Source organism: Terrapene carolina, unplaced genomic scaffold (assembly GCF_002925995.2).
Source record: "Terrapene carolina triunguis isolate 2854851 unplaced genomic scaffold, T_m_triunguis-2.0 Scaffold842, whole genome shotgun sequence".
NCBI lineage: Eukaryota > Metazoa > Chordata > Testudines > Emydidae > Terrapene > Terrapene triunguis.
Window position 1 is genome coordinate 172332 of NW_020665193.1, and position 14120 is coordinate 186451.

Below are 14120 nucleotides of genomic sequence, written 5' to 3' on the forward strand. Positions count from 1 at the left end.
CAAATCTTGTACAAAGGTTGCTGAGTGAGGTGTCTATGAAAAGGTTATGATTTGCTGGTTATGATTGTGCTATCTGTAAACATGTATCATTTTGTATTTGAAGATATAAATATTGTCTCTATACTTGGATTTCAAATGTGGGCTCCTGGGGTACTGCTCACAAGGTAACTAGCCAGCACACCTTGGAGGGACTGTTCAAATTAAGTGGTTCATCAAGAAACACTTGGTTGACAATGGACCATGGGAGACGCCCATCTACAAGATATGCTGCAAATATATCACAGTGGTTGCTAACAATGATCTATATGGTCATATTTTAATCAGATAACGTCACACCAAATATTCTATTACACATTGATATGGGTTAAAAGGAATTATTATCTGCCAAACAGAAGGCCAAATAGTCCCATGTTCACCTCTCAGTTCCCGTGTGGGGATAGAAAGCAGGAGAGGTGAAAACACAATCCTTGGCTTCCCCATCCACCCTTCCCCTTTCTTTTGGTACAGGGAGCTACCCAACCAAAACACCCCACTGAGTTTTAGTAAGGAGACAACAGTCCCCTTACACAGACACTGATATGGGTAAAAAGGAATTATTATCTGTCAAACGGAAGCCCAAATAGTCCCATGTTCACCTCTCAGTTCCTGTGAGAGGATAGAAAGCAGGAGAGGTGAAAACACAAACCCTGGCAGCTATAATGGGAACAAGATTGTTCCCCAATCCCCGTTGGTCAATGCCATAGAGCTGTGGCGTGTCTGTTTATAGATTTATTTGACTCCCTGCCCTGTACATTGTCTCACTTCTATTAGCCTCATCAATGAACTGGTCTCCAGCCAGTCTGAGAGCCTAGTACCATGGTGCATTATGAAGCCAGCCACCCACCCACCCTCATCGTCTGAGTGTCCTTCAGTGTAACTGTCTATGGGACATTCCCCTTGAACACACTCTCTCTTCAGTGTGTGGGAATGAGTGTGGGGATATGAAAGGGAACATGAGTGTTATGGGAATGGAGATCTGTGTTTCAGCATGAATGCTGATACTTGTCTGGGAATGGAAATGTTTTTGCTGTTATCTCTCAATATTACATCGTAGGGATGGTTGAAAAACACATAGTGTTCATATCACACAAGTTCTTTGAACAGAACCAGGAGAAAGTTTCTGTCTATACTTTATTGCTTTTTAATAATTAACTAAGTAAATGATCTTCATGATGATGCTTAGCGGTGACAGATTTGGTGCTGGTTCTGGGCCTAGCGCCTAGGGTCTCCAGAAGCTGGGAATGGGCGTCAGGGGGTGGATCACTCAATGATTCCCTGTTCTGTTCATTCCCTCTGGGGCACCTGGCATTGGCCACTGTCGGGAGACAGGATTCTGGGCTAGATGGACCTTTGGTCTGACCCAGTCTGACCTTTCTTATATTCTAAATTATAGTCTAGGATCCCATAGTCCTAGGCACGGTACAAACACAGACAATAAAACCTCTCTCAGTCCCACCGAGTTTACAACCCGAGTGTAAATGGGAAGTGGAGTGTGACTGGGAACAGGAATATAAACACGAATATAAATATCAACCGCGCATAATAATCTTCCTTCACTGTGTTGCCTGAATCTTCCTCGACTCTCCCCTAAAGAAAAACTCCCAGACACGCCGCTCTCGGCCCACTAATGTCAGGGAGACTCCACTACAAAACCTTAACTCTGTCCTCAGACTCCCCCCTCCCCCCAGCTTCTCCCACCTGCACCCACAGGCGGGCCCCAGACCTGGTCCAAAGCATGAGCCAGGCTTGCTCAGATCACGTTCCTAGTGTCATGGACCATTTCAATATAGCCGGTCACTGCTGGGAAGGGAAAGGGGCTTACGTCCCAAATCCCTCCCAGCACCATGGGAAATCTTCCCTCTCCAGCGGGTGGCCCAGCCCAATGGATCCCTGGGACACAACCCCTCCCCAGACACTGACCCCCCTGACCGGACGTTGCATCGCCCTTGTGCACGTGGAACGGGGCTCCAGAGCTGAGTCCCCCCAATCCTCAACATCACCTCACAATAGCCAGGCCCTCAGTTCCTGGGTGAGGAAATACAGTCACTGCAGGGAACTGGTCATTCCTCCCAGGGGTCCGAAAGTGTCAGGAGGACCCAGCGCCCTGTGCCCGGCGCTGCACAGACACACTGGCCGGGACAGTCTGACTCCCGCACCCAGAGCCCTAGGGCGAGTCAGTCAGATCCCTGGCAGCAGGAGTGTGTGTCTCTTATAACACGGGGGCATGCAAATGAGGGAGACAGTTTCCTGTTTAAATCGGTGCCTCTCTCTGCCCAGGCTGCACCCGGAGACACAATCCGCAGCCCCTGGGTCTGTGCAGTGACCAGCCAGTCCCCTGAGAACTGTCCCCTCCGGCACCAGGGAAAATGGGATTTTTCCTCCTTGTAATTTTGGCTGTAGCAGCTTTGGAAGGTATTTTCCTCCTCTGAATAACTGGTAGAGTTAGAAGAATTTTATGTTATCGCTGATTTTATACTGATATTAATGGCCTGTCTCTATTCTCAGGTGCCTGGTCCCAGGTGCAGCTGGTGGAGTCCGGAGGGGATGTGAAAAAGCCCGGAGACTCTCTCCGCCTCTCCTGCAAAGCCTCCGGGTTCACCTTCAGCAGCTCTGCTATGAGCTGGGTCCGACAGGCTCCTGGCAAGGGACTAGAATGGGTCGCTTATATAGGCACTTCTGGGAGTCCTATATATTACCCCGATTCAGTGAAAGGCCGATTCACCATCTCCAGGGATGATTCCAAGAGTGAGCTGCATCTGCAAATGACCGGCCTGAAGCCCGAGGACACCGCCCGCTATTACTGTGCGAGACACAGTGAAAGGAAACCGGTTTGTGATCATACAAAAACCCAGGCTGCGGAATCGCCCTTCTCCCAGCAGCCGCGTGGGGGCAGCAGTGACACACACAGGGCTTCAGGCTCAGACAGGAGACCAGGCAACCAGATGAATGTAACACAAACCTCCTGTCAGTTTTAACCCTTCAGTTCCCGGGCAACGTGCCTCCCCTTCCTGTCCAGAGTCCCCCTACCCTGGGTCTGCGGTGCACAGATCCCTCGGTTCATCAGTGAACTCCAATCCGGAGTGAGTCCTGTTCTGAGTCGCTCTCCCCTCGCAGACCTGGGACATTGGCTCTCCAGGGGACAATCTCTGTGTCAGACTCACAGGACAGCGTGTGTTAGTGTAAAGGGGGCAAGCACATTGGGGTTTGCAGCACACCCAATGGATGGAGCGAATTCCTCTTGGGGCCAAATCCTCCGGTAGTGTAAAGTCACCGCAACTGCTTCCGCTAGACTTGAGTTACTCCGGATTTACACCAGGGAGGCTCTAGCCCTTTCAGCAAACTGGGATGTTTAGCGCATTAATGCAGCAGAAGGTGTTTAGTTCATTATAACTGATGTGGGGCCCCTCACCGGGGCATCTCCACCCTTCACAAGCGGTTATTGCCTTTATCTCCACAACGCCGCTGGGAGCCCGGGGAACTATCACAGCCCCCGGTTGCACCCGGAGAGACAATCCACAGCCCTCTGGGTCTGTGCTGTTCCCAGAGACTCTCCCATAGAATTTGCTCCAGTCAAACCATGGAAAATAAATCTTTGGGTCCATTTAGTTTTCACTGTAGCAGCTTGGGAAGGTATTTTCCTACCCGTGAACACATTGCAGAGGCAAACCATTTATTGTTCCACACCTGTTTTCTAAGTGTTTGTTTATTCGCAAGTGTCCGGTCACAGGTGCAGCTGGTGGAGTCCAGAGGGGATGTGGAAAAGCCTGGAGATTCTCTCCACCTCTCCTGCAAAGCCTCCAGTTTAACCTTCAGCAGCGCCTATGAATTGGGTACGACAGGCTCCTTGGAAGAAACTCAAATGTGTCGCCCATATAAACCCCAGTTTGGGTACTGTATATGTGTCTCCCCTTCCTGCCCACAGCTCCGCTGGGCCTCCGGTGCACAGATCCCTCGCTTCATCTGTGAACCCCAATCCGGAGTGAGTCCTGTTCTGAGTCGCTCTCTCCTCCGAGACCTGGTACCTTGGCTCTCTTGGGGCTCGTCTCTGTGTCAGACTCATAGGACAACCCCTGTCCTTGTAACGGAGACAAGCGCATTGCGGGACTGATCCAGTGCCCATCAGAGACAACAGGATTCATCCTCGTGCCATCTTTGGGGTTTGCATCACACGCAACGGATAGAGCGAATTCCTCATGGGGCCAAATCCTCCGCTAGTGGTAAAGTCACTGCAGCTGCTTCCACTAGACTTGAGTTACTCCTGATTCACATTAACTGGGGATCTGGTTATAACCGTGCCTTGGTTGGTCACATCTAAGAATACCAAATTGAGGACAAATTGCTGAGAAATAGGGCAAATACACCCTAACACTGGTAGTTATTATCCCATAAGATATACCAAACCAGAGACAAAAGTAAACCGCTGTTTCACCACACTGGCTAACAAGAAGTCAGAAAAGCAGCTTCCTTAGGTTTTGCAGTCCTGGTATCACCACAAAACCACTAGACTTAAAGATCAGTGGTTCTTTAAAAACAATTTAGTCAAATAAAATCCAGATAACGTCACACCCCCAACCCCAACCCTAGGAAAGGAGCTGAAAACACCAGAGCTCCTTTTTTCAGTTGCTTTCTCTGAGCTGTATAACAGGGCAGGGAAATGAACCAGCTATTAGCGAATACTGTGTGATCTGACCCCTTTCTTTCTTTCTTTCTTTCTTTCTTTCTTTCTTTCACCAGACTAGAGGTCGCCCAATGAAATTAATAGTCAGCAGCTGTAAAACAAATTTAAGGAACTACTTTTTCCCACAAGGCACAGTCGGCTTGTGGAACTACCTTCCATGGGATGTTGCGGAATGCAAAATTAAAAACTGGATTTAAAACTAATTAGATTAATTCACAGAAAACATTAGACATTAAGCATGGCAATACTGGGTCAGATCAAAGGTCCATCTAGCCCAGTATCCTGTCTTCCAACAGTGGCCAATGCCAGGTGCCCCAGAGGGAATGAACAGAACAGGTAACCATAAAGTGATCCATCTCCTGTTGCTCATTCCCAGCTTCTGGCAAACAGGGGACAGGGGCACTTCACAGCATGATTTTGCATCCCTGACGGTCCTGGTTACACAGACCTTTCCCAGACCTGAAAACCAGCTCTGTGTTGCTCACGAACGTGACTCTTTCACCAACAGAAGTTGGTCCAATAGAAGATATTATCCCACCCACCTTGTCTCTCTGATAGCCTGGGACCAACAGGGCTACAACAACACTGCAATGCAAACAACCTGCCTCTGAAGCATCAGCTACCGTTGGAGGTAGGATACTGGATTAGATGGATTTGGAGTCTCATCCGATATCATTTCTACGAGACAAGAAAAAAGTCACTTGTTCATTTGCAGAGTTTTGGAATACAAGAGAATTCTCTACTCTCTCTCTCTCTCGCTCGCTTTCTCTCTGTGGATGCTTATACTACTGCTCCCCCTCCTGGAAGGAATGAGTTCTGCTCTGTGTCAAGGGGTGTGTGTGTGTGTGTGTGTGTGTGTTGTGATGATGTAACTAAAGATGAGGGCCACATTGGTTTCTGAAATGATATGGAGGGCTGGTTAGGGAAGGCTGTGCCTCCCCAAACAGCCAGGCATGGCCCGGCCCCCACCCGCTATCCGACCCCCTTTGCTTCTCACCCCCTGATGGCCCCCCGGGACCCCTGCCTCATCCACCCCTCCCTGTCCCCTGACCGCCCCTGGACCCATGCCCCGGAATGTCTCCCACCACCCCATCCAACCCCTCCTCTCATTCCTGACAGCCCCCCGGACCACTGCCCCATCCAACCACCCCTTCTCCCTGACTGACCCCAGAACCCCTGGCCCTGACTGCCCCCCGCCACCCCATTCAACCTCCCCTCTCCTTCCTGACTGCCTCCCAGGACCCCTGCACCCATTCAACCCTCCTGTTCCCTGCCCTCTGACCCCCTGACCCCTATCCACACCCCGGCCCCCTGACCTCCACCACGAAGTCCTCTGCCCTCTATCCAACCTCCCCTGCTCCCTGCCCCCTTACCGCGCTGCCTGGAGCACCAGTGGCTGGCGCCGCCCAGAGCCCAGGCTGCGGGGGAAGGGGAACAGCAGGGGAGGGGCCGCGGGGTAGCCTCCAGGGCCAGGAGCTCAGGGGCCGGGCAGGAGGGTCCAGCCCTGCATGCCGTAGTTTGCCCACCTCTGTCTTATGAGAACAATTTCTGTCAGTGGAAGAAAACAATTAAACTGAAAAGAAATGCTGCGAGTAGTTGTTGTTTTAAAAGTACTATCCACCGATGTGGATGTTACTGGGAATTATTTAAACAATGTGAATATCGGGTAGGTGCTGCTGTGTATGTGTCTGCATTGGGCAAGTATGCGCTTTGTGCGTGTGTTGTCAATGTCCGTGCTTTGTATTTGTGCGATGTTGCTCTGGCTGTGTACATCTGTATTGTAGGGTTGTGGTGAGTGTGTGGTGCGGGTGCTGTGTGTGTAGCTCTTGTTACTCTTTTTAGGATGCACCTGCGTGTGTTTTGTGAGCATGTCTCCTGCCTGGAGCTGTGTGTGTATGTGTTAGGTGATCCTGTGTGTTGGTTGGGGAAAACTGAAACAAGAGATGGAGAGAGAGTCTAACTACTTTTTTTTTTTAACCAATATTAGCCGATATTGCTGAACTTTTGTTTTGACTTTAACCTAGCCACTGGGTGAATGGGATCTGGTCACTTATGGACGGATATTGAAAATAACACATGGGAGACAGGATTCCAAGTGCGCGCCCCCTAAATTAGTCAGCGGAAAGTCATTGGGGCACGTGCTCAAGAACAAGAATTGACTCCACTTGAAGTTCTGCTCCAAATATTACTCTTAAATTAAAACTTCATCAGCTCAGCTCAGTTCCAGTGTCCGCTGAAGTCAATGGCAGCAGTTCCTGTGAGGTTAGTGGATGCTGGATCAGACCACAGGTCATGGGCCATGTCCACCCGACACGATTTTCATCTGTAGGGAGGGAGTTCACAGTAATATTCTTTCCTCTCTTCTATATCCTGTGTGTTGAAACTTCATGCGAATTGCTGGCTGGGGCTTTCTTCTCAAATAGAAACTACTCTTTCTACTCAGACTCAGTCCCCGCGTAGCTCAGCTGGAGATTTCTTTTCTAGCTGCCTCCTCCGAAACCCAGCTGGAGATCTGCCGCAGAGAAAGTGTCCTTGCTAGAGACCATGATGTGTTTATGCATTTTCCTTCTCCTCCTGGCCGCCCCTTCATGTAGGTCATTATCTAAGATGGAAAATAATAAGAATTTCAGCGCACTTTAATACCAAAGTGGGAACATGGAGGTTTTACTTTCTATTTTCCCAGGTGTCCTCTCAGAGATTCAGCTGGTGGAGTCTGGCCCGGGAGCAGTGAAGCCCGGAGAGACCTTCAAACTAACCTGTGCTGTGTCTGATTGGTACTGGTGGCACTGGATCCGACACCCCCGGCAAAGGGCTGGGATGGATGGCAGAGATAAGCCCTGGACCTTTTAAATTGACCTTTTAAATTGACTGGCTGGTTTGCAGGGCTCCTAGGCGCACGGGCCTGCCTCAGGGCTAGGCCCAGCCAGCTCCCTGGGTGGCGCAGCGGCTCGGGCTGGGGAGGGCCAAGCTTCCCCCTGTAACCGTGCCTCAGTGGGTCACAACTGAGAATGCCAAATTCATGAGGAACTGCTGAGAACTAGGGCAAACACGATATACCAAACCAGCCACAAAAATAAACTCCTGATTCACCACACTGGCTAACAAGAAAACTTAAAGGCAGTTTCCTCAGGCATTCCAGTTCTTATATCACCACCAAAAAACACTGGATTCAGAGGTGAGTGGTTCATTGCAATGGTCTCATCAAATAATAGGTTCTTCTGATCCCAAAGGACCAGCCACATTCCCAGGTCAATATATAACTTAGATCTTACCCAAAAATCGGGCTGATGCCAATCCTTTAGTATCTAAAATCTAAAGGTTTATTGAAAGAAAGAAAGAAAGAAAGAAAGAAAGAAAGAAAGAAAGAAAGAAAGAAAGGTGTGAGTGAAAATTGGTTAAAGGAATCAATTACATCTAGGAATGGCAAAGTTCTAAGTTCAAGCTTGTAGCTGTGATGGAATAAACTGCTGACTTAAGTCAAGTTTCTGGAGCACATCCACAGCTTGAATGGGTCATTCAGTCCATTGTTCAGAGCTTCAGTTTGTAGCAAGGTTCCTCCAGAGGTAAGAAGCAGGATTGGAGACAAAATTGAGGTGTTTACAGGGCCCTTTATAGCTTTTTCCATGTGGAGGTATCCCATTGTTCTTACTGTGGAAAATTACAGCAACAAGATGGAGTTTGGAGTCACATGGGCACATTTCATGTTCATGCCCAATTTCCCTCAGTCATTGCAGGAAGCCATTACCCATACTCCAGACAGCATGTTTACATGAAAGTCCACTCAGTGTAGATGGGCATCTCCCATGCTCAATTGTCAACCAAGAGTTTCATGATGAGCCACTTAATTTGAATAGTCTCTCCAAGATGTGCTGGGTGTTACCTTGTGGGCATTACCCCAGGAGCAAACATTTGAAATCCAAATATAGAGCCAATACTTATAACTTCATATACAAACATGATTCTTGCATACAGGTAGCAGAATCATAACCAGCAAATCATAACCTTGTCATAGACACCTCATTCGACAACCTTTGTACAAGATTTGCTGCAAATATATAACAGTGGTTGCAACAATGCTCTATATGGTCATATTGTAAGCAGATAACGTCACAACCCCTCGAGGCAGCCTCTCCACCCTCTACTTCTCTGGGAGCCAGGAGCAGCTGCTGGTGCGGCCTGAGGTCCCCAGGGGCCAGTTCACCATTGAGGTCTGGGTGAAGCCCGAGGGAGGGCAAAGCAACCCATCCATCATATCAGGTAACCCTGTGCCAACGCAGCGCTCAGCAGGGGTGTGGGGAGGGGAGCTGGGGTGTGTCGTGTGTGCCAGCCTGTGGCCAGTGGGGGCCAAACCGAACAGAGTGCATGGGGGAGAGCTGCCTGCTTAGCATAAACTCCCATATACCAGCGGGTGCAGGTCCCCAGGGCAGGGAAAGGTCTTTCCGGGAGGTATGCTCCATGGGAGGAAAAGCGCCAGCCTCAGGCAGAGATGTGTGAAGCCAGCGATGGGCTAGAACCAGGCTCTGTTGGATCTGAACCCCCAGCATCTTGGGAAGAGAGTGGGCCAGATTAAGAGACTCAGTTTAGGTCCAGCTGTAGAGTTGGGCATGGTGTGGCGTGGACTCCATGGTTAATGAATCCATCTCTTCATCTTCCCCTGGGCTGCCCCTCGGTGAGCTTTCCCCCAGCCACAGACTGGGCTTGTGCATCCAGAACATGACAGTGCTGGGCGGCTTAAGATGTAGCTGGTGAAGAGGCATCCAACTGAGTGAGCCGAGCCATGTCGGTCATAAAATACCATCCATGCTGTCTGATCCAGGCCAGCCAGCAGAACCCCTGAAAGCTCCTCCTGCCCGATGGTAAAGGTGCAGAGTTTAGACTTGGTTCAAATTGCCCTGAACCCTGTGCAAAGCGGCTCTAGAACACCTACCATTGGTAGCGCTTCACACCCATCTTGCACAGGTATAAATGGCTACACAGGGCTATGGGAAGCTGAGCCCAATTTTTGTCAGACTGAGAGATTTAGCTCCAGATGGTTATTCTGTGAGGTCTGGGAGCTTTCCTGGAGGAGACCCTTGGGGAAATACATAGCTGAGAATTGCTTAACTTGCTGCTGGCACCAGTGCTGAATAGAAAACAGCATGTGGGTCTGATCAGTGGAGGTATGTCCTTATGGGATATGCATCTGGCAGATACTAGCTGGATGCTGTGCTCAGGGCCGGCCCTAGGCACCAGGGTTCCAAGCATGTGCTTGGGGCGGCACTTTTCAAGGGGCGGCACTCCGTTTTTTGTTTTTGTTTTTTTGTTTTGTTGTTGTTGTTGTTGTTGCTTGTGGCGGCAAAAACCTGGAGCCGGCCCTGAGAGTGACTCGGTAAAAGGCCGATTCACCGTCTCCAGAGATGACCCCAACAGCCTGTTGTACCTGCAGATGAATAGCCTGAAACCCGAGGACACCGCCCGGTATCTCTGTGCGAGACACACACACAAAGGGGAATCCCGACAGGGCTCATACAAAAACCCGAGCGGCAGAACCGCCGTTCTCCCGTGCGCCGCGCGGGGGCAGCACTTCCACAAACAACAACAGACTAAGGATAGCTCAGTGGTTTAAGCATTGGCTTGCTAAGCCTAGGGTTGTGAGTTCAAGCCTTGAGAGGGCCACTTAGGCTCTGGGGCAAAATCAATCCAGCCCTGGGCACAGGAATGGGAGCTACAGACAGAGTGAATAAAAATCAGTCACTAGGCTTCAGAGCTCAATATTCATCTATGATCATGTGTCCATAAAAACTGGGGCTTCTTGAATATTCAACCCTTCTGCCCCTCTGAGTTGGCAGCAACAAGGGCCGGGTTCAGTATCTAGGGGTTCCGTTTCAATAACGCAATGCAAAACCGGCTCCAACCCCCACCCAGTGACCTGGGACAATAACATACCACCCCCCCGGGCGCCTCTAGGAGGCAATACTTCCCCTCTTGCAAGCACGGAGTCTGAGTGTAGCAAAAAGCCTTTTAATAAAGGAGGGAAACAATGCGGCATTATGTTGGGGAAACACCACAAACAGGATTCATAACACAAACCATGAGCAAAAGACCCACCTCCAAGTAAGTTTGGCAGTGTCCTTTTCCCCTCAGGGTCTTAAGTCCAATCACCCCAAAGTCCAACAACCCAAAAGTCTCTGCCCCTGGTCAGTGCTGCCCCAGGGTTCAAAAGTTTATCTGCAGAGTTTCTCCCCCCCCCCCCCCGCCTGGGCGGAAATGGGGGGGGCACACGGGATGTTAAGGGGCACCTTACATGGTCCGAGGCCGACTGCCCCACCTCTCAATGGAGTTCTGCTGCAGCCTTTACCACGAATGGCTTCGCTCTACCAGCCGTGCCACGCCGCTCCACTCCATCCCGCTCCTCCATCTGTCCCCGCAAACTGCTCCGCTCTGCTCCCCATTCCGTGGGCCGCTCCAACCGTCCCACAAACTGCTCAGCTCTGCCAGCCGCTCCACTCCACCAGCCATCCCATGAACCGCTCCAGCTGTCCTTGCGAAGGGCCCAGCTCCGCTCTGCGCCACTCCGCTCACTGTTCCATGGGCCGCTCCAACCATCCCACAAACTGCTCGGCTCTGCCAGCTGCTTAGTAATATATCTTCAAGCTCCCCCACTGCTTAACACAGCACTCAGTGATTTCAGCTTGTCTACACCCAGCCGCTAGTTCAGCGGCTGGGGATCGAAGTTCCGAGTTCGATTTATCGCGTCTGGTCTGGACGCGATAAATCGAACCAGGAAGTGCTCGCCGTCGACTGCGGTACTCCAGCTATACGAGAGGAGTACCGCGGAGTCGACGGGGAGCCTGCCTGCCGCGTGTGGACCGCGTCTGAACCGCGGTAAGTTCGAAGTAAGGTATGTCGAATTCAGCTACGTTATTCACGTAGCTGAATTTGCGTACCTTACTTCGACTTGGGGGGTAAGTGTAGACCAAGCCTAAGAGGGGAAAGGGTGGCGGATTTGGCAGCCCAGAAGCGGCGGCTGCGTTGCTTGCCCGGAGCCGGGCTCATGCAGACTGAGCTGGTGGGCTCGGAGTGACTGGGATTCCCGCCCCCCTCCCTCCCGCGGGAGCCTGGTGCTGGGCAGAGGCATCAGGCACCTGCCCGGAGGCGGGCTTGGCTCGAACGCTGGGGCCCCAGAGCCACTGGAGAGGGGAACCCTCGGATCCGCTTCAGCGGCCAGGGGCTGCTCCAGGGAGGGGACCCGCCTCCCCCTGCACGTGCCCGGACGGAGCTGGCGCTGCTGCCCGGATCTAGCCGCCGCCTGCTCCCCCAGTGCATGAGCCTGTGCTCGGGGGGAGCCGCCTGACAGGAGCAGCCCATGGGCACGGGCTTGTGCCAGGGCCATGCTCATGCAGCTGCCCGGCGTTAGCCCATGGGCCGAGCCACTGCCCGGAACTAACCAGCCTCCTGCGCTGCCCATGTGCTCCAGCCTGCGCCCGGGCGCCACCGCCACTGCTGGCTGGGACTAGCTGCCTCCTCCCCCGGTGGATGGCGCCGGGGAGCGGGCGGAGCGTGCAGACGGGGACGGGGCTGCCACGGCCGCCGGAGCCAGAGTGCCTGTGCCCTCCGCGCTCAGCAGCATGCTTTACTTCCAGATGGTGATCCTGGCAGGGACCGTGATGCTGGCTTATTACTTTGAGTACACGGACACCTTCACGGTTAACATGCAGGGCTTCTTCAGCTACAGGGCTCCTACCCAGGGCCGGCTCTAGGTTGCTGCCCCTGGAAATGTGCTGCCCCAAGCATGTGCTTGTTTTGCTGGTGCCTAGAGCCGGTCCTGCCTGCCAACCCCTGCCGCACCCCCCTGCAGCCCTGCCTGAAGCCAGCCTGCCCCACACACCCCTGTCTCCAGCCAGCCCCACACCCTTTGCCCTGCCTGCAGCCAGACCCTACCTCCAGTCAGCCCCTGCCCTGCCTCCAGCCACCCCCATGTCCACTGGTGCCCTGCAGTTCCCAGGGCAGTAACCCTGCACACCTGCTTCAATGAGGGGGGCAGGGAGCAGCTGGGACCCACACATGTGCACACCTAGGGTGACCAGACAGCAAGTGTGAAAAATCGGGACCTGGCGTGGGGGGGTAATAGGATCCTATATAAGAAAAAGACCCAAAAATCGGGACTGTCCCTATAAAATCGGGACATCTGGTCACCCTAGCACACCCCCAGGGAGTGCAGGGGACCCACACATATGAAACGGAGCTCATTAATAACCAATCAACAGCATATATGACGCAATGTACATAATATATAATTTTATTATTTATATAGGAAAGTAAATAATACATGGAAGAAATGAAAGGCGCTTTTTTACATGTTTTTTTTTTTTTGTTTGTTAGTCATCCCTGCCGGGGCCCTGCTGAAAATGTTCGAATTGGGTCCCGCACTTCCTAAAGCCGGCCCTGACCCCGCTTACCCCTTTTTCTCCTCACAGTGGCATAGCCAGGTTCTAACATCAGGGGGAGTGAACACATAAAAAGAGGGGCCACCCGACATATCAAATTACTAATTACATACTTTTAAATTCGTTATACATATTTATTTTGTACTTAAAATAAAAACACAAGAATGATCCAGCCATGGAAGGGCTTGCACAGCCGGCATTTCGCAGGAGAACTTTAGATTATACTTAGACAGGGCCAGCTCCAGGCACCAGCCGAGCAAGCTGGTGCTTGGGGCGGCTGGGCCTGGTCTACACTACGACTTTAATTCGGATTTAGCTGCGTTAATCCGAATTAACCCTTCACCCGTCCACACTACAGAGCCAGTTAATTCGAATTAAAGAGCACTTAAAATCGATTTCTGTACTCCACCTCGATGAGCGGAGTAGCGCCAAAATCGATTTTGTTAATTCGAATTAGGGTTAGTGTGGCCGCACACCACCGAATTAATGTGGTTAAAATAATGGGGTAGTGTGGCCGCACACCACCGAATTAATGTGGTTAAAAACCGAATTAATGTGCTTAGTGTGGCCATGCACAATCGAATTTATACAACCTGTTTCCCAAATTCGAATTATCTAAATTCGGATTAATCCCGTAGTGTAGACATACCCTAGGAGGCGGCATTCCGCCCAATCCTAGGGCGGCACAGCCGCTTTTTGTTGTTGTTGTTGTTGTTGTTCCGCTCCTGCTGCCCTATAGGGGGCAGCGACGTGGAGGATGGGAATGCCCTGCAGCAAGCCCGGCAGGGCAGCCTGCGTCCTTCCCTCCCAGCGGACTGGAGCGGTGCGGAGCCCTCCCGGCAGGGGGCGCACCGGTCAGGGCTGCGTGGTAGCGCCCCGCTGAATCCCTGGCTTTCCCCCTTCTCTCTCCGCCCCCACTCCCTCACCCTCCCCCCCGCTAGCCGGGGCATGTCTGCAGCTCAGGGAGTCCCCCTGCA

At 51.8% G+C, this 14120-nt stretch overlaps 1 gene segment (V, D, J or C); it reads left to right on the top strand.

Moving 5' to 3' along the window:
- The first annotated feature begins 2371 nt into the window (after positions 1-2371).
- On the top strand, positions 2372-4005 carry LOC113408138. The segment is given in 4 exon segments: positions 2372-2451; positions 2545-2867; positions 3767-3869; positions 3962-4005. Coding segments are annotated over 4 exon segments (516 nt in total).
- The last annotated feature ends 10115 nt before the right edge of the window (positions 4006-14120 follow it).